Genomic DNA, 26,254 nt, shown 5'->3' with positions numbered 1-26,254 from the left:
GTACCATGAGACAGAAAATGAATATATAACAAAACTATTTTCCTTTTGTTTTTTAAACAATATTCTCAGCTTATAACTTTTTAAGACAAGTGAAAGAAAAACACAATTGTAGAAGTGAAGCTTTAAATCCTCTTTTATCACTTCACATCCAGGAAGCCCGTAAATCATTTAAAACGGTGGTTTCCAATGTCATGCGAGAATCCGTGAAGTCCCAAGGTCTGTCAGTCGAGGGGCCCGAAAAGGTCAAAGCTATTTTCACAGAAAGACTGAATGTCATTTGCCATTTTCACTCTCATTCTCTTCTAAGTGTACAGTAGAGCTTTCCACAGCCGTGATATCACAGCTCTGATGGTGACATCATAGCTCTATGGTTACTGGGTCGTAGCTCCAATGGCTCACGGAATGCATGACTGTGTGTGCTCCTATTTTAAATTGTTCAGTTTTTATTTCTAATATTGTAACTATCTATGGAGACTACCGACTTAAAAATATTCTTTGGAATTCTCAATAATTTTTAATAGCATAAAAGCATCCCAAGGCACAAAAGCTTCAGAATTGTTATTTTCAAAGATTGTGTCTACCAAATATTCATTACCATTAATTACTTCTCCCATTTTTAATAATCGAAGACACCATAGGCGCACGTACACACATAGCCAGTGTCTGCTCAGCAGAACATCTGGTTTTAAGACCATCAGTGTTACAACACTAAGAGGAAGTAAAGTTAAAAAGAATTGTCATGGTAGCAACTGGAGATTACTTGGGTAAATGTCAAAATTCAAATGACCATTTGAAAACGCTGGAAAAATCTTCCAGTGTGATCATTGGTAACCCGTATTAAGTACAGGGATTCCAAACTGGGACATTTAGGGTATCGAACAAACGGAGAACTATCTTAGTGAAGTCACCGTTTTAAAATCTCATTTTCTTATTCCTGTGAATACCTTTTCATCAAACACCGATACTAACAATGACATCACGTTATTTATGTCAAATCCTTCCATTAAATTTGTAACAAAAAAAAGGAATGAGGAAGAGAAGACTGCAAGCATGTCACATGTCCTTGCGTACTCCTTCCCAAAATTAAATTGGTATTACAAAGTGTACCTGGTCTGAAGGGTTGCACATCGTCCATTCCTATAGGTTTGTACGGAACAGGATCTTCCACTTCAATGCTCGGCTGAAGGGGTTAGGAAACAAGATGATTAGTAACTAATGGACACTTCATGCAATCTCTAGTTAACAATTCAGGATAACAATATTAATGTTATAATCTCCAAGAAAAGGACTTTTTGAAAAATATGTATTTAAGCAAATATTAGTTTGGTACAAATGATAGTGCAGTTTGTGCAATTTTTTTTAAACGTTGTAAACCGCAATTACTCTTGCACCGAACTAATACCTTGAAAAGTGTATTTCCTATAACTTGAAATATTTCTAATGATACATTCTTTTTGTTTGTTTGTTTTTTTAGTGTTAAAACAAGATACTTGCTTGACATGGTAAGAAACCTTGGTGTATGTCCTGTTGAGTGTAAACAGAACATTTTAGAACCTACTTCATCTAGGTCAACAAGAGCTTGGAAAAACCAAACTCTTATTTGATAAAAATTTTGATAGGAAAAATGATTAAATAGAATGACAAAGTTGTAAGAAAAGCTTTTTGTTAAATTATATTTAAATAAACAATAGGAAAAACATTATATATAGTTATGCAACTTTTCAAAAAAGTTTAATAAATTCTAATCAGGAAAAGATAAGAACATTTATTTACTAACCATCTCAAATATACCGGGCATCTGCCATGCACAGTTTATTTCTTTTCCACACAAACAACAAATATAAAAATGGTTTGATGCTGGTTAGCCCTCTTCCTGCTTCCTGACCATTCCAAGACACTAGAATAAAATGATGAACCCACACGATCCATTGCTGTCCCTGCCCAGCAGGTTTCGCTCCTAGACCTTCAAATGACTGGCTCCTTCTCATGCTTCACGTGGCAGTATCCCACACAGACATTTACTTCAGGTCAAAACACTGAGCTCGCACCAACAGAGCCTCAAGTACCGAAACACTACACATCAACAGGGTATCGCCTATCACAGTCTCCTGAAGTTTAGCATCCCCCAGATTAGAAATCCACATGCCCCTTCTAACTTTTCCACTCTATTCTTGACACTACTGCCATTTGATTGTCCTTCAGGTTTACAAAAAGTGTCCCCACCATTTGGTAAGTCACTACCGCCCACTGTGATCATTGATTTTACATTTCTATAGCTCCCTTTACACTTCGCAAAGTGTTTTCACGTTTGTTACCACATTAGTTCATTTCACACCCTGAAAGGTAGGCATAAGTACCTTTATGATGAATGAGGTCACTGACATCCAACAGATTAAAAAGAAGTTTCCCCCAGATCCCACAGCTAGTAAGTGACCTATCCAGGGTTCTAGTGTGTTCTTATCTTCAAACACAGTGTCTACACCAGTAGGCTGCAGTTGCCTATATCAGAAGATCACACTCCTCCTCTCTCTTTTCACAGCTGTCATCTCACATTGGCTCATCATTACTTTGTACTTCTATTACTACAAGCATGGTTGCCATCAAGATACTCAATGCATGCTATTTTAACTGAACAGGGCAGTTGTTGTGTATTAAAGCAGCACTCGGCCGATTGTTGTTAGTATGATCCTACATAGTATTACTATTAACAATGCTCTTCCTTCCCTGGAAAAGTTCCTTGCAGATCTATTGGAGAATACAAATACAATAATACTTGCATGTATCAGGCATTATCTTTTCAAGTTCCAAGGTATAAAAAACCCTAAATTCCAAATTCTTTCTTTCTGAATCTCATTAGGACATTTACACAACCATAAAAACCACAGAATCATGCATTTGGACATACTTCAAGCTGGAATAATGCTTTAGCTTTTAGGTGAACTTAACTTCAGAACCCAACTGATTCCTTATGACTTGGAAGCCTTCTTGTTTTATACTATTCTACACCGACCGCCTTAAGTGAACCTTGCAAGTTAGCAGAATTGTACTACGCTGTCTCATTATATTAAGCACATATGTATTTTATTAATTATAGGCTAAACCGTAATAAAATAATTTAGGTGGGGAAATGCAGAGGTGAGAAAGTATAGTCAAAGCATACCTTTTACGTTTTAACATCACTGAATGGTGATATTTAAAATAATAATGATAAAAAATGACAGTACCTCAGAATCCCAACATGATTTCACAGCTCCTTTTCCGAATCTTAATGCTGATATTTTAACTATAAAATGTAGTCACAGAACATTAATATGAACATATATCACTACGAATTTTAAATACACATTCAAAAATATTTCCATAAAAGTAATAGCAGAAAAGAATTTCGGGGGGCCGAAGCATTTGCAAGAAGAAGGAGTTGTTAGTAGTGGGGATACTTTTGCAAAAAAGATAGGAAGAAATGCTTATAAGAAATGAAAATCACAGTTGGATCTACACGTGTTAGATTTGTGTATAGCAGCACTTAAGCTAGAAAGAATTCATAGATAGTCACTAAATTATCACTTGTATTATTTTGGTATGCTCCATCAACACAAGTCAAGATATCAGTTTTTGTTTGCTCTTGTGGAGCACTTTCAATAATATCCACACCATTTTCTCTTTTTCCAGTTGCCGGCTTGGTTGCTTCTTTCTATTAAAAAAAAGAAAAGAAAAACCCAACTTCAGCAAACATCATATTCATTTACTCGTTCACTCGCTCACTCAGTCCTTCTGTCAGTAAGACAACAAACCGCTATCGTAGCCATCGAATCATAGGCATAGACCCAGGGGAAGCTGGAAATAGAAATGAAAGATTTTGTCCTATATTCTAGTAGGGGTCGATATATTACAATTCGTGAAAACAATCAGAAAGGAAAGTACCACTCTCCAGTTCTACACCTCAGATGAAGAAAGTAGAGTACGGGCACAAAAGAAACAACAATCAGTTGTACCAGATGCTGCAAAAATAGGGCTGCATCTTGAAAGACATACGAGGTACTGAGGGAAACCATGAAGGAGAGTCCAGAAAGGGCAGCGGGCGCAAAAGCCTGCGTATAAAATAACATATTGTAGGTGAGGGCAGAAGAAGAATGGGGTTAGCCTGGAACTCTGAGAATGGGATGGAGAGACAACTGCAGAATCAGAACCAAATCAAAGAAGGCGCATGTCATGCTAGCAGATGAATTCTACACTCACGTCATGGGGAGTCACTCAGGAAGCAGAGGTGTTGCATCATCACAATTCTAGTTTACAACAGCCACTCGGGCTGCAATTTATGATATTGAGGACTTCCGTTTCTTTCTAGGATCCTATCCATCAGCCTGTCTTGCTTCACAACATAGCGCCTCGCAGGTGCCTACAAACTCACAAACGCAGCTATCCATAGCAGGTCACTTTGTAGCTTCCCCTAGGTGGCTCCCGGTTGGGCACAAGCAGCAGCTGACCTGGGCCTGCCCCACAGCCCCTCCCAAGAGGCCCCAAATCCAACACACCTTGGACCAGCTTCAAGTGACACCAGAACATCACCAAATTAGCTTCACAAATGACACGCCCAAGCCATGGACTGAGCAGACACCGGAGCCCTGCTACAGCCGATCTCACTCTGTGGGGTCAGCCCACACACAAAGGTTCATCTACTGTAGTCACAGCCAGTCGTCCTGAGGGTCAATTCCACACCCAGATGTGCCAACAGCAATAAGGCTCAAGTACAACAGGAGGGCACACACCACCCACACGAGCTTCTGGAGCACCCGGCTCAGGTGACCGGGGAGACTGTACCACTGGGCCCCATGCGACACCTGGTATGTAAGGCAATACTGTCAAGATGAGGAGAATTAGCAATCTACAGAATACAGAGAAACAACAATAAAGATGCAGTGAAAAAAGAAGACAGAAAGAAACATTTCTCTAACGAAAGACCAGGAAAAAACTCTAGAGAAAGAACTAAACACAAGAACTAATGGACACAAGCTATCTACCAGACACAGAGTTCAAAATACTACTTCTAAGGACGCTCAGTGAACTTTGGGGAAAAATAGATAAACGTTGTAACACTTCAACCGAGACAGCAAACATAAAAAATGGACATGGAAATCATTAACAAAACTCAACTATGAAAAATACAACATCTGAAATGAGTAATTAATAGATGGAATCGGCACCAGATTTGGTTGAGGCAGACGTTCAAATCAGTGATTTGGAAGACAAGATAGCAGAAAACACACAATCAGAACAGAAGAAAAAGATATGAAAAATGATTATGAGTAAAAAAAAAAAGAGAGAGAGAATACTTTAAGGGACTTCTGGGACAAGATAAAGTGTAACAGAACTCGTAGGGCTATCAAAAGGAGAAGAGAGAGACAGAAAGGAATTGAAAACCTATTTGAATAAATAATGACGGAAATCTTCCCTAACGTGTTGAAGGAAACACAAGTGTAGGAAACACAGAGAGTTCCAAACAAAATAAAGCCAAACAGGCCCACACCAAGACATACCAGAATTAAAACGCCAAAAGGTAAAGACACAGAGAGAATATTAAAACCAGCAAGAGAAAAGCAGTTAGTTATATACAAGGGAGCTCGCATAAGACTGTCAGGTGATCTCTCAAAAGTAAATCTGAAGGCCAGAGGAATGGGCAAGAAATATAGAAATGTGATGAAACGCAATAATTTACAACCAAGAGCACTGTATCCGGCAAGGCTCTCATTTAGAATCAAACGAGAGGTAAAGAGCTTGCCAGAGAAAAAGGAGGTGATGCAGTTCAGCCCCAGGAAACCACTATTACAAGAAATGTAAAACCATGACTAGAAAAAAAAGGAGGAGGAGAAGTAGGAGGAGGAGGAGGAAGAGAAGGAGGAGAAGACGGAAAAAGAGCAGGAGGAAGAGCAGGAGGAGGAGAAGAAAAGTGAATAATAAAATGCCAATAACTATGTACCTACAAATAATTACTTTAAATGTAAATAGATTAAATGCTCCAGAAAAGACATAAGGTAGCTGAATGGTTAAGAATGCAAGACCCATATACACGACAATCAAACTACAAAATTCCTGCACAGCAAAGGAAACCAACAACAACATGAAGTCACGAGCGGGTGAATGGAGAAGATATTTGCCAATGATATATTTGATAAAGGGTTGACATCCAAAACATATAAGGAACTCATAAACCTTAACACCAAAAGACAAACAATGCGATTACAAAATGAGAAGAGTACCTGAATAGACTTTTCTCCAAAGAGGTCACACAGATAGCCAAGAAACATACGAAAACATGCTCCGTGTCACTAATCATCAGAGCAATGCAAATTAAAAACACAATGAGCTACCACCTCACAACTGTCAGAATGGCCATCATCCATGAATCAACAAGCAACAAGTGTTGTTGAGGATGCGAAGAAAAGAGTCCTTGTGCACTGTTGGTGAGACTGCAAATCCGAGCAGACAATGGAAAACAATATGGAAGTTCCTCAAAAATTTAGAAATAGAAGTACCATGTGGCACAGCAGTCCCTCTTCTGGGTTTTCCTCCACAGAAACACAAAACACTAATTTGAAAAGCAATATGCATTTCTATGGTTGTTGCCGCATTATTTTCAATAGTCCAGATAAGAAAGTAACCAAAGGATCCATCATCTTGGATAAAGAAGAAGTGGGACATATATATAACAAAATACTACTTGTCTGTAATAAACAATAAGTACTTATCGTTTGTGACATGTGTGGGCCTAGAGGGTATTATTCTAAGTGATAAAAGTCAGATAGAGAAAGACAAATACCACCTGATTTCACTTATTGGTGATATGCAAAAAATAAAAAATAAATGAACATAGAAAAGAGAAACAAACTTATAGATGCAGAGAACTAACTGATCGTTGCCCGGTTCGAGAATTGTTGGGGGAATGCTTGAAATGGAAAAGGATTAAGAAGTACAAAGTGGCAGTTATAAAATAGTCATGAAGATGTCAAGCACAGCACAGAGAATACAGTAAATAACATTGTAATAACTAAGTACGGTGTCAGGGATACCACACTAATCGGGGTACCAGTTTACACATTATATAAATGCCTACCCACTATGCTGTATACTTGAGGCTGACATCATGGAATGTCAACTATAACAGAAATGAAAAATTTTACATTTAAGAAGCGAAACTAAAAACCTTCTGAAATTTGACATTTTAGTATATGGTTTAAGAACCTCTGCTTCTAAAATTAGTTATTATTTTAAGCAAAACATGTACTCTTCAATTAGATGAAGACAGTTAAATATATTCATAATGTAATGATTGAGGACATAGTGGAATCCCTTTGTAATATGGGTTTTGAGATAGAGAACTTGAGTTCTAAATTTTCAAAGTTTCTATTATTTTAGTCTAAATGATGAACCCAGAATACCTGAAACTAATATAAAATAATATTGAATGTCAACTGAATATAACTTAAAAAAAGAAAAAAAAAACATAGAGAAAACACTCACGCCTACCAACTATGTGATACCAAAATACAAAGTGTAATAAAATAAAAACTATATATTACATGCTACATAGTTTTAAAAACTGAAATGTATCAGGAAGATTTCATGACTATTACAATAAGTAAATGAATCCATTACAGATTTCACGTAGGCACGAGTATTATAAAAGACCCACTGATGTAATGTAAAAGTCACATTAAGATTCCTTACCCTTAACCAAATTGCATAGCTCCATCACTGTGGGAAACCTCCCAATAAAATTTAACTATCACTATGTATTTCCCAGCCCCTTCTTTTTTTCAGTCACCATGTTCAATACTTCCTAAAGTTAAGGGGAAAAAAGAAAGAGTGATGTCGTGAAAATGGCAGTGTGAGGTGTGCCTCTTGAAATCTTCCCTGGAATTTACAACAAGTTGAACAACTATCACTCCACAAAGGACTCCCTGCGCAGCAGACCGGCTAGACTAAGGGGCGTACTACTGCAATAGCCTACAGGTGGACAAATTGCTCGAGCGGTGGAGGAGAGAAGGGAGAAGTGCGGAGACGGGGCCATGCAGGCTCAGGACCCAGACCTAGCTTAGTGCTCCGAGCTCCCTGAGTCCCGGAACTAGTACAGCTACAGAAGAGGAAAGAACTCGTGCTACTAGGGCTCCGCTTATGGCCCACAGGGCTGAGAGGACAGCATATAACACAGCTGAACCCAACGTTAATGGCAGAGACCTCAGAGCAAAGACTGAGGGAAGAAGGATGAAAACAGTGGTAAGCCCTCACTGCAGAGTAAAGAATGGAAGACTCAGACACTGAGACTAGCTGCCCCCTCCCAACCCTCCCAGAGCTCGACCCGCCCCCACCTGCCCAGTGCTAGAAGCAGAACAGTAGCAGTGTCAGATCAAAAGAACAGAATATTTGCAGTTCTGAGAACTGTGGTCTGCAGTCAAGGACTCACAGCCCAAGTACTTCCAGCAAAGAGGAGGGAGCTGTGGAAGCAGGACCCGCTGAGGTGGTTGTCACCACCATTGCTCTGGGCCATCTCTCACAACCCACCGGTGCCACCCCTGTCCCCACCTATCTGGGTGGACCCCTGCAGGAATAAACAGAACTGCTGAAATGCAGGGGCTCTGAATCTGGTGCAGGAAGAGCTTTGGAACTTCAGAAGTTCTCCGCATTTCCCCACGGAGGCAGGGCCTTGTGACCCCAGCGAACTGTTCACAGAGGAGACGCCCGCCTTCCAGGGAATCCCACCACTGTGTGAGAAGCCGGAATAGCGCACAGAAAACATAACACTACAGTGTGAGACAGAACAAACGGCTGCAGTCGCACAGAAAATAAAACATTATCCCAAAACCTACTGGAAAGCAAAAGAAAGACCTCTTTCTATCAACCTGTTGCACAACCCACTCCTATAGATGTCTAGGAAGAGAAATAATAAATCATCAATTGCCATGAATAGCCATGGCAACAACACAGCTCAGAAAGAAATTGAAAAGTCTCCAGAAAATAAACTTAAAGATATGGAAATATGTGACTTAAATGACAGAGAATTCAAGATTAAAGTTCTGAAAAAACTCAATGAGATGCAAGAAAACACAGACAGGCAGTTTAATGAATTCAGAAACATAATCAAGAACAAAATGAGTATTTTACAAAAGAGACTGAAATTTTAAAAAAGAACCAAATAGAATTTCTGGAGATTAAGAAATCAAAAGAAATGACAAATGAAACAGCCAGTTTAGGTCGTAGAGTTGACCAGATGGAGGAAAGAATCGGTGACATCGAAGCTAGAAATCTGGAAATCACAGGGATGGAAGAAGAAAGAGACTTGAGACTTAAAAGAAATGAAAGAACTCGACAAGAACTTTCTGACTCCATCAGAAAGAGCAATATAAGAATAATGGGCATACCAGAAGGGGAAGAAAGAGAGAAGGGAACAGAGAATATATGCAAACAAGTAGTCGATAAGAACTTCCCAAACTTATGGAAAGAACTGGATCCTTAAATCCAACAAACAAATGGAACACCTAATTATCTCAACCCCAACAGGCCTTCTCCAAGGCACATTATATTGAAGCTGTCAAAAATCAATGACAAAGAAAGAATCCTCAAGGCAGCCAGGGAAAAGAAGATGGTAACCTACAAAGGAAAGCCCATTAGATTGTCATCAGATTTCTTTAGCAGAAACTCTACGAGGCAGGAGGGAGTGGAACCAAATATTCAAACTATTGAAAGAGAGAAATTATGAGCCAAGAATAATATATCCAGCAAAAACATCTTTTAGATATGAAGGAGAAATAAAGACCTTTCCAGACATACAGAAGCTGAGAGAATTTTCTAATACACGACCTACACTACAAGAAATGCTGAAGGAGGCTATTCGACCACCATCAACAGGGACAATTTGTGGCAACCAAAACATAAAAGTGGGGAGAGTAAAGGTCTGAACCGGAAAATGGGAATGGAGAAAGTAAGCATGCTGAAGAAAATGGAATACTCTAAATATCAAACTTTCTTTTACATAAACTTAATGGTAACCACTCAAAAAAAATCCAGAACTGAAATACATAATGTAATAAAAGAAGAAACAGAGGGAAAAATCATAGAATACCACCACATAGAAATAAGAGACAACAACGAAAAGGCAAAGAAACAATGGAGACACAGTCTTACCAGAAAAGAAAAGATAGAATGATAGGAAATCCTCACATATCAATAATCACCCCAAATGTAAATGGATTGAACTCACCAATAGAAAGGCACAGAGTAGCTGATTGGATCAAAAAACTAAACCCAACCATATGCTGCCTCCAAGAGGCACATCTCAGCTACAAGGACAAACATAGACTCAACGTGAAAGGATGGAAATTGACACTCCAAGCAAATGGTATCCAGAGAAAGTCAGGTGTAACCATACTGATTGATATCAGATGAAACAGACTTCAGGATAAAAAAGGTAACAAGAGACAAAGATGGACATTTCATAGTGATGAAGGGGACTATACAACAAGAAGACATAACAGTCATCAATATTTCTGCCCCCAATCAGGGAGCACCAAGATATACCAAGAAACTACTAACAGAACTAAAGGGAGAAATTGACCAAAACACAATTATACTAGGGGACTTAAATACATCATTGACAGCTATGGATAGATCATTCAAACAAAATAAATAAATAAATAGCAGCCCTAAATGACACATTAGATGAACTAGACATAATTGACATTTATAGAGCACTTCATCCTAAAACATCAGACTAAACATTCTTTTCGAGTGTACATGGAACATTCTCAAGGATAAATCATCTATTGGGACATAAAACTAGCCTCAGCAAATTTAAGAAGACTGAAATCATACCAAACATATTCTCTGATCACAAGGCTTTGAAATTGGATATCAACTGCAAAAAGAAAGCAGGAAAAACCACTAATACATAGAGATTAAACAACATACTTTTAAAGAACGACCTGGTCAAAGAAGAAATAAGAGGATAGATCAAAAGATACACAGAAGAGTGACATCATAGGAATGGCAGCAGCGAAGAGTGACATCATAGGAATGGCAGCAGCGAAGAGTGACATCATAGGAATGGCAGCAGCGAAGAGTGACATCATAGGAATGGCAGCACTCTTCTATGTATCTTTTGATCTATCCTCTTATTTCTTCTTTGACCAGGTCAATGGACTCTGCTCATCACACAGAAAAGGTAAGAGACTCGTTCGAGGATTACTTGAAGCTGGGCAAATTGGGCGAGCAGGGGAAGACAGAAGGGGGCGGAGTGGCGACCTCAGCCCGCATCTGCGGCTGTGGAGACACAGAGGATCCCAGGACAGAACAGAGACCACAAGAGCCAAGACATAGGCTCTTTCCCTGCATCCCACAGCTGATCTCTCCTGCCAAGAGAGCAGCATATCCAGCATTTGAGGCAGTCACCTCAGCTGAGACCTCCAGCTGGGCCCTAGGTCGGACAAAGGACATGATCAACACACCTGGGCCCCTCCGCCCACTCTCCCAATCCTACCCCTGCCTTTCCAGAGACTCAAGCTGGCCCCTGAGCTGAAGAGCAGTGTCAGTTTACAGAGGAGTCAGAGCACTCAGGATCTGGGAGGACCCGGTTTGCAGCTCTGACTCAGGGAAGAGGCTGGGAAGAGTGTGACGCTACTGGGTTGGGAGAGAGAAGACTCCTCCATCTCCAGCTCTCACCTTTTCTGGCCTGCCTAAGGCAGGGCAATTACAACTGCGGAGGCACTCCCAGGGATCAGCAGTAGGCGGCAGACGCAGCTCTGGGCTTTCATCAACTCAGAAATCTCCTGCCCTCCACACACACATAGGGAAGAAGTACCCTAAGACTCAGGAGACCTGGGCACAGGGCTGGCTGTGTTACTCTCAGTGCGCATATGTGCAGGCAAGAGAGGAAAATGCACTGACTTTGTAAAAACTGACATCCAGAATTTATGGCACCACACATCTAAAACTGCCGTCCCAGGGTCACTCTGGGCACCAGGTGAGCGTCTCTGCCTGCCCAAGACGCAGAGGACTCTTTGGTACAGGAGAGGACAACCTGGAGATTACTTGGTAGGCTTAAGCAAAGACTGACGCTGCTTTTTTTATTTTGTTTTGTTTGTGTATTTTTGATATTTTTGCCGGTGTTGAGTGTGGGTTATCAGTTGTTTTTACATGGGTGTATTTGTTTTTTCTTTGCTGTTGGTGTTGCTGTTGTGCTGGGTGATTTGCTTTGTTCTGAAATTGCTCTATACCAGGGCCCAGCTCAAGAGGCACAAGATTCAAAACACCCTGAGGCCGACTCCAGACCAAGTTAGAGTATTATCGGGTTTGACCTACAAGTGACACACCCAGAAGGAATTCTCTACAGGCACAAGAGCCCATAGGGGCCAAGCCTCATGTGAGCAGTCAACCCTCACTCAGCAGAACTACCACTGTGGGCAGAGCCAAGATTCACAACTAGGCAGCCTAGGAGTCAATCCCACCTACTGACCAGCCAAAAGCAATTAAAGATCAACTTTAACAGGACAATATACACAAAACGAGAGTCACCTTTGGTGCACACGCAGAGGAGAAGAAGGAAGTCATGCAAGTCAAATATAAAGGACGCATACTACGTAAGATAACCAATAAAAACAAAGACCCATAAGGGACCTACCTAATACATCAAAGCAAACACAGAGAGTCAGCCAGAATGGGGAAACAAAGAAACATGTCCCAAATAAAAGAACAGAAGAAACCTCCAGAATTGGAACCAAATGAAATACAGGTAACCAACCTGTCAGAGACAGAGTTCAGAACACTGATGATAAGAATACTGAAGGGGTTTAGTGACGACATAAAGAAGGATGGAGAAATCATAATGAACAACCAGTTAGAACTAAGGAATACAATAACTGAAATAAAGAACCCATTTGAAGGAATTACAGCAGGCTAGATGAAGCAGAGGATCGAATCAGCGACATGAAGACAAGTCAGCAGAGATCACCCACATGGAACAACAAAAAGAAAAAAGAGTAAAAAACAACGAAAATGGCTTAAGAGTCCTCTGGGATAACATCAAGCGCAACAACATGCGCATCACAGGAATACCAGAAGGTGAAGAAAGGAAGCAAGGGATCGAGAACATATTTGAAGTTATAATGTCTGAAAACTTCCCTAACCTGGTGAAGGAAACCGACGTATAACTCCAGGAAGTGCAGAGAGTTCCAACCAGGATAAACCCAAACAGGCCCACACCAAGACACATTACAGTTAACACGGTAAAGATTAAAGACAAAGACAGAATCCTAAAAGGAGCAAGAGAAAGATAGCAAGTTAAATACAAGGGAACTCCTGTAAGACTATGAAATGACTTTTCTACAGAAACATTGCAGGCCAGGAGGGAGGGGCAGGAGGTACTCAAAATGATAAAAAACAAGGGCCTACAACCTAGATTGCTTTATCCAGCAAGGCTATCATTTAAAATTGAAGGAGAGATAAAGAGCTTCCCAGAAAAGAATAAGCTAAAGGAATTTATTACCACTAAGGCAGCATCGCAGGAAATATTAAAAGGGCTTCTGTAAACAGAAGAAAGATGAAAACAATCTAACGACAAATTTAAAAATGGCAATAACTATGTACCTATCAATAATCACTTTAAATGCAAACGGATTATATGCTCCAATCAAGAGACATAGGGTGGCTGAGTGGATAAGAAAGCAAGACCCTTGTATATGCTGTATACAAGAGACTCACCTCAGATCAAAAGACACACACAGGCTGAAAGTGACGGCTTGGAGTAAGATATTTCATGCAAACAGAAATGAGAAAAAAGCTGGAGTTGCAATACTTATATCTGACAAAATAGACTTTAAACTGAAGAATATATTAAAAGACAAAGATGGGCACTATACATAATAAAGGAATTGGTCCGACAAGAGTACATAACCCTAGTAAACATCTATGCACCCAACATAGGAGCACCTAAATATATAAAACAGATATTTACTGACATAGTGACAGAACTCAACAGTAATATTATCATAGTAGGGGACTTCAACACACCTCTGACAAGGGACAGGTATTCCAGACAGAAAATCAATATGGAAACAATGGCCTTAAATGACACATTGGACCATTTGTATTTTTTTTTTTTTCGCCTAAGCTTATACGCACAGTTTAACAAAAGCAACAAGCCATAAGCATGAAGAAGTTCACTGTATGATCTGCAATAATGGAAAACTGGGAGCAAATTAAGTGTGTAAGAATAGAGTATAATTAAGTAATTTCACAGTACATTCACTTGGACCATTTGTATTTAATCAACATTTTCAGAGAATTTCACCCCAAAGCTGCAGAATACACGTTCTTCTCAAGCGCACACGGGACATTTTCCAAGGTACACCACGTGTTAGGCCAGAAAACAAGTCTTGATTAATGTAAGAAAATTGAAATCTTACCAATTGTCTTCTCTGACCACAGCGCTATAAAATCAGAAATCAACTACAGGAAAAAAACTGGAAGACAGACAAATTCATGGAGCCTGAATAACATGTTACTAAATAACGAATGGATCAACAATGAGATCAAGGAAGAAATCAAAACATGTCTCGAGACAAATGAAAATCAAACCATGACAAACCAAATCTATGGGATGCAGCGAAAACAGTCCTAGGAGGGAAATTCACAGCATTGCAGGCCTACCTAAAGAAACAAAAAAAATCACTAATCAACAGTTTATTTTCACACTTAAGGGATCAGGACAAAGAACAGCAAAATAACCGCAAAGGGAGTACAAAGAGGGACATAATAAAGGTCAGAGCGGAAATAAATGAAATAGAAACCAGAAAAACAATAAAAAACATCAATGAATCCAAGAGTTGTTTTTTAGACAAAATAAACAAAGTCAACAAACCTTTAGCCAGACTTATCAAAAAGAGAGAGAGAGAGGACCCAAATTAATAAAATCAGAAATGAAAGAGGAGAAGTGACAACAGACACCACAGAAATACAAAAATATTTAACAAATTACTATCAGCATCTATATGCCAACAAATTAGACAATCTGGAAGAAATGGAAAATTTTCTAGAAGCATACATCCTTCCAAGGCTAACTCAAGAAGAAACGGAAAACCTGAATAGACTGATTACCACCAGGGAAGTTGAATCAGTAATCAACAAGTTCCCAACAAACAAAAGTGCTGGACCAGATGGCTTTACAGGTGAATTTTACAAAACATTCAAAAAAGAATTATCACCTATTCTCCTCAAGCTATTCCAAAAAATTCAGAAGGAGGGAAGGCTCCCAAAACCTTTTTACGAGGCCACTATCACTCTGATCCCCAAATCAGACAAAGACACTACAAAAAACACACAAACAAACAAAAAACTATAGGCCTGTATCTCTAAAGAACATAGATGCAAAAACCCTCAACAAAATATTACTGAACACAATTATGCAATACATTAAAAAAATCATACACTATGATCAAGGGGGATTCATTCCTGGTATGCAAGGGTGGTTCAACATCCGCAAATCAATTAACGTGATACACCACATTAACAAAATAAAAAATAAAAATCATATGATCATATCAATTAGATGCAGAAAAAGCATTGGACAAAATCCAGCAGCCATTTATGATAAAAACTCTTAAGAAAATGGGAATAGAGAGACCATATCTCAACATAATAGAGACCATATATGATAAACCCACAGCTAACATCACACTCAACGGGGAAAAGCTAAAATAGTCCCCTTAAGATCAGGAACAAGGCAAGGTTTCCCACTTTCTCCACTTCTATTCAACATAGTGCTGGAACTTCTAGCCACAGCAATCAGACGAGAAAAATAAATAAAAGGCATCCAAATTGGTAAGGAGGAAGTAAAATTGTTATTATATGCAGATGACATGATACTATATAGAGAGAACCCTAAAGACTCCACCAAAAAACCATTAGAACTGATAAATGTATTTAGTAAAGTAGCAGGATACAAAATTAATATTCAGAAATCAGTTGCATGTGTATATACCAATAATAAAGTATCAGGAGAAATTAAGAAAAGAATCCCATTTACAATTGCTTCAAAGACTATAAAATACCTGGGAATAAATTTAATGAAAGAAGTAAAACATCTATACTCAGAAAATTATAAGACACTGAAGAAAGAAATTAAAGAGGATACAAATAGATGGAAGCACATAATATGCTCATGGATAAGAAGAATTAATAGAGTGAAAATGTCCATACTGCCTAAGGCAACATACGAATTCAACGCAATTTCTATCATATTACCAAGGATGGTTTTCACAAGAATAGAACGTATAATCCTGAAATTTATATGGAACCATAAAAGATCCTGGTTGGCCTCGGCAATCTTGAGAAATAGGAATAAAGTGGGAGGTATAACGATACCTGACATCAAATTATACTACAAGGCTACAGTAATCAAAACACCACGATACTGGTATAAAAACAGATACATTGATCAATGGAACACAATAGAGAGCCCAGCAATAAATCCATGCCTATATTGTCATTCAATCTATGACAATGGAAGCAAGAATTTATGGTGGGGTAAAGACAGTCTATTCAACAAATGGTGTTGGCGAAACCTGGACAGACACATGCAAAAGAATGAAGCTGGACCACTTCCTTACACGATATACAAGAATAAATTCAAAATGCATTAAAGACATAAGTGTAAGATCTGAAACCATAAAATTTCTAGAAGAAAATATAGGAAGAACCTTTATAGACATTACCTGGAGTAAGATTTTTACTGATACATCCTCTCAGCCAAGAGAAGTAAGAGAAAAAATAATCATGTGGGATCAAATCAAACTAAAAAGTTTTTTCACAGCAAAGGAAACCATCAATAAAACAAAAAGGGATCCTACTGAATGGGAAAAGATATTTGCCAATGATATATCTGATAAGGGATTAATATCACAAATCTATAAAAAACTTACTCAACTCAACTCCAAAAAAACAAACAACCCAATTAAAAAATGGGCAGAGGACTTGAGGAGACATTTTTCTAAAAAGGACATACAGAAGGCAAGAAGACATATGAAGAAATGCTCAACCTCACTAACCATCAGAGAAATGCAAATAAAAACCACAATGAGATACCACCTCACCCCAGTCAAAATGGCTATCATCAATAAATCAACAAACAACAAATGCGGGCGGGGATGTGGAGAAAAGGGAACGCTAGTGCACTGTTGGTGGGATTGCAGATTAGTGCAGCCACTATGGAAAACAGTATGGAGGTATCTCAGGAATCTGAAGATAGAACTACCCTATGATCCAGTAATCCCACTCCTAGGCATCTACCCGGAGAAATCCAAAGCTCCAATTCAAAAATCTGTATGCACTCCTATGTTTATTGCAGCACTTTACACAATAGCCAAGATACAGAAACAACCGAAATGCCCATCGGTCGATGACTGGATTAAGAAGCTGTGGTACATTTATACAATGGAGTACTACGCAGCCATAAAGAAAAAAGAAATCTTATCATTTGCAACAACATGGATGGATCTAGAGAACATTATGTTAAGTGAAATAAGTCAGAAAGAGAAAGACAAGTACCATATGATCTCACTTATATGCGGAATCTAAAGAAAAGAATATGTGTATGAACTAATCAGAAACAGTTTTGGGGACACAAAAAACCGAGAGTTGTTAGATGGGCAGGGGGGAGGGGGTTGGGGATGGGGGGAAGGGTGAAGGGATTGGGGGGCGGCTGGTGACCACAGGATGGCCTCAGGGTTTTTTGAGAATTACTTTGGGGAACTTATTCAATAGTGTTTGGGGATTTTGTTGGGTGTCCGATGGACATGTGTCCTGTTTGGGAGACCACCTCAGGGATGCTGTGGATGCCTGGTCATGGCATTGTACACCAGAGACTGGACATTAATGAATGCCAACTATAATTTTATGTGTATAATGTGATGGCTCGGTGTGAGGTCGGGGTGGTGGTGGATGGGGGGAGGGGGGTTCACGGTGTGAGGGATGTAAAAATAAAATAAAATAAAATAAAACTATAAAAAATAAAAAAAAATAAAACAAAAAGGGATCCTACTGAATGGAGAAGATATTTGCCAATGATATATCTGATAAGGGGTTAATATCCCATATTTATAAAATATCTCAGTCAACTCAACTCCAAAATAACAAACAACCCAATTAAAAAATGTGCAGAGGACATGGAGAGTAATTTTTTTAAAAAGGACATACAGATGGGAAACAGACATATGAAAAAATGCTCAACTTCACTAATCATTAGAGAAATGCAAATAAAAACCGCAATGAGATACAACCTCACCCAAGTCAAAATGGCTTTCATCAACAAATCAACAAACAAGTGCTGGCCTGGATGTGGAGAAAAGGGAACGCTTATGCACTGTTGGTGGGATTGCAGATTGGTGCAGCCACTATGGAAAACAGTATGGAGGTATCTCAAAAATCTGAGAATGGAACTACCCTATGACCCAGCAATTCCACTCCTAGGTATCTATCAGGAGAAATCCAAAACTCTAATTCAAAAAAATTTATACACCCCTATCTTTATTGCAGCACTATACACAATAGCCAAAACATGGAAACAACCGAAATGCCCATTGGTAAACGATTGGATTAAGAAACCGTTACAGTTATACAATGGAGTATTTCACAGCCACGAAGAAGAATGAAATCTTACCATGCAACAATATGGATGGACGTAGAGAACATTATATTAAGTGAAATAAGTCAGACAGAGAAAGACAAATACCATATGATCTCATATGGGGAATCTAAAGAAAATAATAAATGAATGAACTAATCAGAAACAGTCTCAAAGACACAGAGGAAAAACTGAGGGTTGCTAGATGAGGGGGTGGGGATAAGGGGGAAAGTCAGGGGATCAGAATGAACAGTTGGTAACCACAAGAGTGCCACGGGGATACGAGAGTCAATTTGGGGAATGTAATCAATAATTTCGTAAAGATTTTGTAGGGTATCCAATGGATACTTGTCTCATTAGGGAGACCACCTCAGGGATGATGTAGATGGCTGATCACTGCACTGTACACCTGAAGCTGAATAATGAATGTCAAGTACAATTTACATGTACATATAATACATATACATATTTTATATAAAATATATATATATACATACTATATATATATATCTTATATAAATATATATATTACATATATATTACATATAGTTACAAGAAGCGGAGTACAGCATTAGGAATAGAGACAGTGGAAATGTAATGGCTGTGTGAGATGTCAGAGAGGCAGTGGAGGGGGGAGGGGGTTATGACTGTGTGAGGGATATAAATGATACATGTCTAGCTATTACATTGTTTTGTGCACCGGAAACGAATAAAAGAATGTGAAAAACAGAAAAAAACAGTAAACTGGAAAGGGAACAATGAAAAGCTTCAAAAAAAAATAAAAAAACAAAAACTATCTTACAGAAGGAAAAAAAGATACATAGAAACAAAGGAAAATGAAAATACATCCTACCAAAATTTTGGGGATGCAGCGAAAGCAGTTTTAAGAGGGAAATTTATATCATTACAGGCCTATCTCAAGAAATAAGAAAAATCCCAAATAGATAACCTCATCTTTACATCTTATGGAGCTAGAAAAAGAAGAACAAATGAAACTGAATGTCAGAAGCAGAAAGAAAACAATAAAAATCAGAGCAGAACTAAATGAAACAGAGAACAAAAAGAGAATAGAAAAAATTAATGTGACAAAGAGCTGGTTCTTTGAAAAGATTAATACAATTGACAAATCCTTGGTAGACTCAGTAAGATAAAAAAAGACTAATAAAATCAGAAATGAGAAGGGAAGTTATCACGGACGCCACCGAAACACAAAGCATCATCCAGGAATACTATGAGGGACTACATGCCACCAAATTCAATAACCTAGAAGAAATGGACAGGTCCTTGGAAACATATAGCCTTCCTAGGCTGAATCATAAAGAACTGGAAAATCTAAATAGATCGATCACCACTAAGGAAATTGAATCAGTCATCCAAAACCTTCCCAGAAGCAAAAGTCCAGGACCAGATGGCTTCACTAGTGAATTCCACCAAATCTACAAAGAGGATATAATACCTGTCCTACTCAAACTCTTCCAAAAAATTGAAGAAGAGACAATACTCCCTAAATCATTTTATGAGGCCAACATTACCGATACCAAAACCTGGTAAGGATAACACAAAAAAAGAAAACTACAGACTATTATCTCTGATGAATGCAGATGCAAAAATCCTAAGAAAAATGCTAACAAATCGAATGCAACAATATGCTAAAAAGATTATTCATCATGACCAAGCAGATTCATCCCAGGTGCACAAGGATGGCTCAACATTCAGAAATCCATCAATGTGATTCATCCCATAAACAAAATAAAGGACAAAAATCATATGATTATATCAATTGATGCAGAAAAAGCATTTGACAAAATACAACATCCATTTATGATTGGATCACTTAATAAAATAGGTATAGAAGTAAAATACTTGAACATAATAAAGGGCATATATGACAAACCCTCAGCTAATCTCATAATTCATGATGAAAAACTGAAGCCCTTTTCTCTACGTTCAGGAACACCGCAGGGCTGTCCCCTATCACCTCTGCTTTTAAGCATAGTGTTGGAAGTCCTCGCCAGAGCAATCAGGCAAGACAAATAAGTAAAAGGCATCCAAATTGGGAATGAAGAAATTAAATTGTCACTCTTTGCAGATGACATGATGCTATATATAGAAAACCCTAAAACTCCACCAAAAAGCCATTGAAAACAATCAACAAATACAGTAAAGTTGCCGGCTACAAAATCAATGTACAAAAGTCCATTGTATTCCTATATACTAACAATGAAATCTCAGAAAAAGAAAGCAAAAGAACAATTCCTTTTGCAATTGCAAGAAAAAGTATAAAACACCTAGGATTAAACTTAACCAAGGATGTGAAGGATTTATACGCTGAAAACTATAAGACATTTTTAAAAGAAATTGAAGAAGACACAAAGAAATGGATAGACATTCCATGCTCATGGATTGGAACAATCTACATAGTTAAAATGCCCGTATTACCAAAACAATATACAGATTTAATGCAATCTCCATCAAAATCCCAATAGCACATTTTAAAAAATAGAACAAAAAAATCATCAGATTTGTATCGAACCACAAAAGACATCAACAGCCAAAGGAATCCTAAGCAAAAAGAACAATGCTGGAGGTATCACACTCCCTGACTTTAGCTTGTACTAAAGGGCAATAATAATCAAAACAACATGGTATGGGCAGAAAAACAGACACATAGACCAATGGAATAGAATTGAGATCCCAGAAATAAACCCACATAAATATGGACAGACAATTTTTGACAAAGAAGCAAAAAGCATACAATGGAGAAAAGACAGCTCCTTCGATAAATGGTGCTGGTAGAATTGGAAAACCACATGCAAAAGAATGAAACAGGGCTGAAATCTGTCACCGTGTACCAAAATTAATTCAAAATGGATCAAAGACTTAAGCATAAAACCTGAAATAATAAACTGCATAGAAGAAAACATAGTTACTAAACTTATGGACCTTGGGTTCAAAGAGCATTTTATGAATTTTATGACTCCAAAGGCAATGGAAGTAAATGCTAAAATAAATGAATGGGACTATATGAAACTTAAAAGCTTCTGCACAGCAAAAGAAACCATCGATAAAATAAAGAGACAACCAACTGAATGGGTGAAAAAGTTTGCAAACAGTGCCTCCGATAAGGGGCTAATATCCAAAATATACAAGGAACTCATGCAACTCAACACACAAAAAAACAAACAACCCAATTGAAAAATGGGCAGAGGACCTGAAGAGACATTTCTCCAAAGAGGACTTACAAATGGCAAATAGACATATGAAAAAATGCTCCACATCACTAATCATCAGAGAAATGCAAATAAAAACCACAATGAGATATCACCTCACCCCATTCAGAATGGCTATCATCAACAAGACAAATAGTAACAAGTGTTGGAGAGGCTGTGGAGAAAAAGGAACCCTCATACACTGTTGGGGGGAATGCTGGCTGGTGCAGCCGCTATGGAAGGCAGTGTGGAGGTTCCTCAAGAAATTACAAATAGAATTACCACATGACCCAGCAATCTCTCTCCTGGGTATCTACTCAAATAATCTGAAAACTTTGAATCATAAAGACAAGTGTGCTCCAATGTTCATTGCAGCTTTACTTACGGTGGGTAAGACAACGGAAACAACCAAAACGTCCTTCGATAGATGAATGGATAAAGAAGTTGTGGTACATATAAATAATGGAATAGTATTCGGTGGTAAGTAAAGATGAAATAGGACTATTGCTAAATGGGGTCTAATGGGGTGATGGAAAGAGAACTGGCTGGCTGGTGACCACACAATGTGAGATATAGATAATATATTACAGAATTGTACACCTGAAATCCATGTCACTTTATTAACAATTGCACCCCAATAAACTTTAATTTAAAGGAAAAAAACCCTCAAGTGGTGATATATTATAAAATGGTTCACAGTGACACATTTTCCATTACAAACATAAAACAATGGTAGGGGGAACACTATTAAATTTTACAAGTGCTACACAAAACTAAATTCAGAGTAAAAAAGTTAATTTCACACAGGAGCCTTTTACCTTGGTACCAACATCCAAGAGTCCATCGTCTGATATAGCCCGTGAATCATTCCTGCCAGGTTTCCAGGAAAGACTTTAGGGTAAAAATACACAACAAAAACAGTGAGTGCATTCCTTTACAAAAACAACAAACACAAAGGGAGCAAAATTCAGCTATCTGCATAGGAAATGAAGTTTCTTGATATGATTAAAATTTAGACGATGTTCTAGAAAAGCTATCAGTTATCTATTGCTTCCTCCACCACTCCCAACTCGTGCAATATTTAATGAAGATACACTCTAAGTTTCCATAACAAAGAATGACAGCAAACATGTTGGCAACACCTGAGAGTACCTTGTTTTCACCAAAAGTCCTGAAGGCTGAATTGAAAACGCAATTAATAGCTGACAATAGGAACCTGAACTGGGACAAAAGCAATGACCTAAATCAAGGTAGAACGATACACTAACCCTTCTCCATGGTCTGTCCCTGGTTCAAAGATTAATCTGTGTGGGTCAAAAACGGCAGTCTTGCTTCTTTAACATAGAAAGCAGTTACTAAACTTACCCCATTCCTTGTTTTCACTCAAAAACACTACAGTGAGGTCCCTGAAATGCATGAAATGTTTGCAGCTTACATGTACAAAAGTCAAAGAACAAATATGTACGTTGTTAGCCTCCCCACTCCCAGATCACTTGTCCGCACAGCTTCCTGGCAATCTCCAAACTTGAAAACTTCAGCCTACGAAGGCATAGACTCCTGAAACAAGGTTGGGCTCAAATGACCCACAGTAGGAGTTCTCTATTTCGCTGTTCCTGGAAAACAAGCTAAATGGAGCCTCAGTCATCCACTCCCAACACAGGCATGTTACCACCTACCCAACTCCATTACTGTTTTCACAATCAGTCCTCCCTCTGCCCAACCCTCCATCTCCATGGGAAGGACATCAGCGCGTTGGGCAAAGAGGTGGAGGTGACGAGACACCTGCCGTGGGCCATAGATCTATGTAGTTCAGCAATCTCCAGTGCCTTTGGACTCAAGGGGACCCCGTCTGTAATTCCGGGTGCAGGTGGAAGATACCACATTCCTACTTGCTATAAAGAGAATGTTTCCAGAGGCTCAAAGGTTTAATATGTTTTCACACAAACCTTAAATTTTGCTGGTTCCTCCAATTTAACAAGCAAAACAGCAGCAACCTGTTCAGGCAGGACGCCCTTGAGACCCTTATTTTAATCTGCTTTTTTAGACAACTACCAACATCCTGTGTCCTTCCTTCCTGTAATTTCTCTTTACCTTGTCATACCCTACCATTCTGATCTCTTTTCCCTCATCTGATGTCTAATCTCTGCTCTAAGAGCCTTATTCCTATCTCAACCTGTGTTGTTCCTCTTGAAACGTGGATTCCCCTGCTAATTCCATTCTTAGCCTCTTCCATTGCATTCACTAGACCTTTCCATAATTAAAACACTCACCCAAAGGATGATAAAGAAGGAAGTGTACTGGGCTTAGAAACCTATACTAATCTCATTTCATCACTCACTGTAGTCAAATAAGTCACTTCAATCTCTTGGAGTTCAAACTCCTCATGTGATCAACCACTTGACCAAAACATTAATGGCAGCATGAAGTACTAGGGGTGTTTGCAATAATTAATTGATAACATTCCTTCAACACCTGGAATTCTATGTATTTTTGGTTCTGTCTGGAAAAATGGAGAATACTTAGCTGGCAGAAGTGGAAAAAAATAACAGCAACAAAACTACCCCGAGTAAAGCAGAGAAAAAGGTAAAAAATCAAGAAAAGTCATGGAAGAAGGAAGAAAGACTAGAAAAAAAGAAAAAACTTCCTAGAATGAGGGAAGCGTACTAGCTTAAATGGAAACACAGTAATGGGAGTCAGTAAGTAGAAAAATCAATGAAAAATATCCTCTCAATTTGTGCTGAATTAACACAACAGTGTATACATAGATGATCTTCACTTACAGAACAACGATTCGTCCCAAGAAGGGTACATCGCATTATCCCTGAAAACATTTATCTGATTAGGTCTTGCTTATGTACAACCTGTGGTTCTGTGGCCACAGCGAACTGAGATCTGCCCTCAACACTGATGGTGAAAACAAGGTTCTCGTGACTGCTGCAATTGTCAAGTACATTAAGACAGAGCTTGGGCTAACTGGGCTTGATAGGAAACTTCTAAATCAGCACTAAGGCATCACTAAACGGGACTCTCTGAGGCCACCTGACTTGTACCTGAATCTTGAATCCAGTCCTGTCCAGGCACTTCTCAGTATAGGCTGAGGGACAAGAGAACGGACTTGGGAAACCAAGCAGGCTGAAGGTCACATCACATGTCAGCCACTTGGTAACTATGGAATCAGGGTTAAATTAATCCACCTCCTGGAACCATACTCCTCTAATGAATAAAAACGGCCGAACAGCACAGCTACTTTGCAAATCTACTGTGCCGACGACCTGGGATAACCAATGTTAGGCACATAGTATAGGGTCTAGCCCAGAGCAGAACACTCATTAAAGCTTACTGGCTTCTCTCCGCAGTCTCTTAGTTAACATGCAATTTTAGAAATCCATAAAATCCTACCTGCTTGCATGGTCGCATTGAGAACACTCATCCACTGTTAAAAGAAAAAAATTCAAATACATTGTAAATACACAATAGAAAAACACAGAACTTTGAAAGCATCAGACTGAAGTGATGAAAAAATATTTCTTTGGGAACATCCCTGAAGACTATAGTAGAGTGAATGTTACTGATACAACTGGTGGGCAATTAATACATGAAGAACTTTTACTTCCTCTCCTATATATATGTGTGTATATATATTTATATTTATATATTCATACATATATACGTACACATATGTATGTACATGCATGTACTTATGCATGTTTGTATGTATTATACATTTATATCTAATGAGAGAAAAATAAACGGGATGTGCAATCATTTGATAGCTACAAGTCAAGTGCTACTTACAATGATTGTAATCCTTACCAAACCCATCGGAGTGAACGAAAATGGTATCAGTAGTAAAATCAGTATCATAAACTAACACGGTCCAATTTAAATAGCATGATTTTTCTGCACTTCTGTCATGAAGAGCAGTTAGAAGAGAGTCCACTTGTTTTGCTCTGACACAGTACCGCTGTGCCGCTCTTCAGTCAAGGGTGTTCAGTTTAGGATGAAACACCCTGTCATTAGCAGCTTAGTCAAAGGCAGTCTACTTTGCAGCACGGCAAAACACAGGAAACAGACTCTTTCTGGCCCTCTCTCCAGTGCAGGATAAGTATGAAAGACTTTGCGATTCCAGTTTTATCAAGTCTAACCCCTGAGACTGTTTCCCTCCATTGCTGGAGAATCTATCCGGCTCACCTCATAGAACAGGAAGGTCCAAAGAGTTATTGCTGTACAGCAGCGTGTGATGCCATTTTTCTCATCCCTCCCCATAGTGGCAAATGTGTATAGAAATCATGGTTTTTTACCTTGTAAGTCATATGTCATCAAATCCTAAGCCGATGAATAACAGCAAACAAACAAACACCCCCCCCAAAAGACAAAGAGG

The 26,254-nt window shown here is 38.6% G+C and overlaps 1 protein-coding gene across 2 annotated transcripts in view; it reads right to left on the bottom strand.

Annotated features, from left to right (window-relative positions):
• Nucleotides 1–3,430: 3,430 nt before the first annotated feature.
• LOC308495621 (uncharacterized protein) overlaps nucleotides 3,431–26,254 on the bottom strand; it is a 43,607-nt gene continuing 20,783 nt past the window's right edge. Inside the window, exons 7-9 of one of the 2 annotated variants that reach the window (XM_081080590.1) lie at nucleotides 25,273–25,306; nucleotides 22,692–22,764; nucleotides 3,431–3,691 (exon numbers count right to left, since the gene is read on the bottom strand). In XM_081080590.1, coding sequence (XP_080936716.1) covers nucleotides 3,524–3,691; nucleotides 22,692–22,764; nucleotides 25,273–25,306 — 275 coding nt within the window. In that variant the 3' untranslated portion in view covers nucleotides 3,431–3,523. The remainder of the gene's footprint in view (nucleotides 3,692–22,691; nucleotides 22,765–25,272; nucleotides 25,307–26,254) is intronic. The other variant, XR_013993016.1, reaches the window with a different exon arrangement.

This window comes from Rhinolophus hipposideros (assembly GCF_964194185.1).
Source record: "Rhinolophus hipposideros genome assembly, contig: HAP1_SCAFFOLD_107, whole genome shotgun sequence".
In the NCBI taxonomy this organism is placed as follows: Eukaryota; Metazoa; Chordata; class Mammalia; order Chiroptera; family Rhinolophidae; genus Rhinolophus; species Rhinolophus hipposideros.
This window is presented reverse-complemented; position numbering and strand designations above follow the sequence as displayed.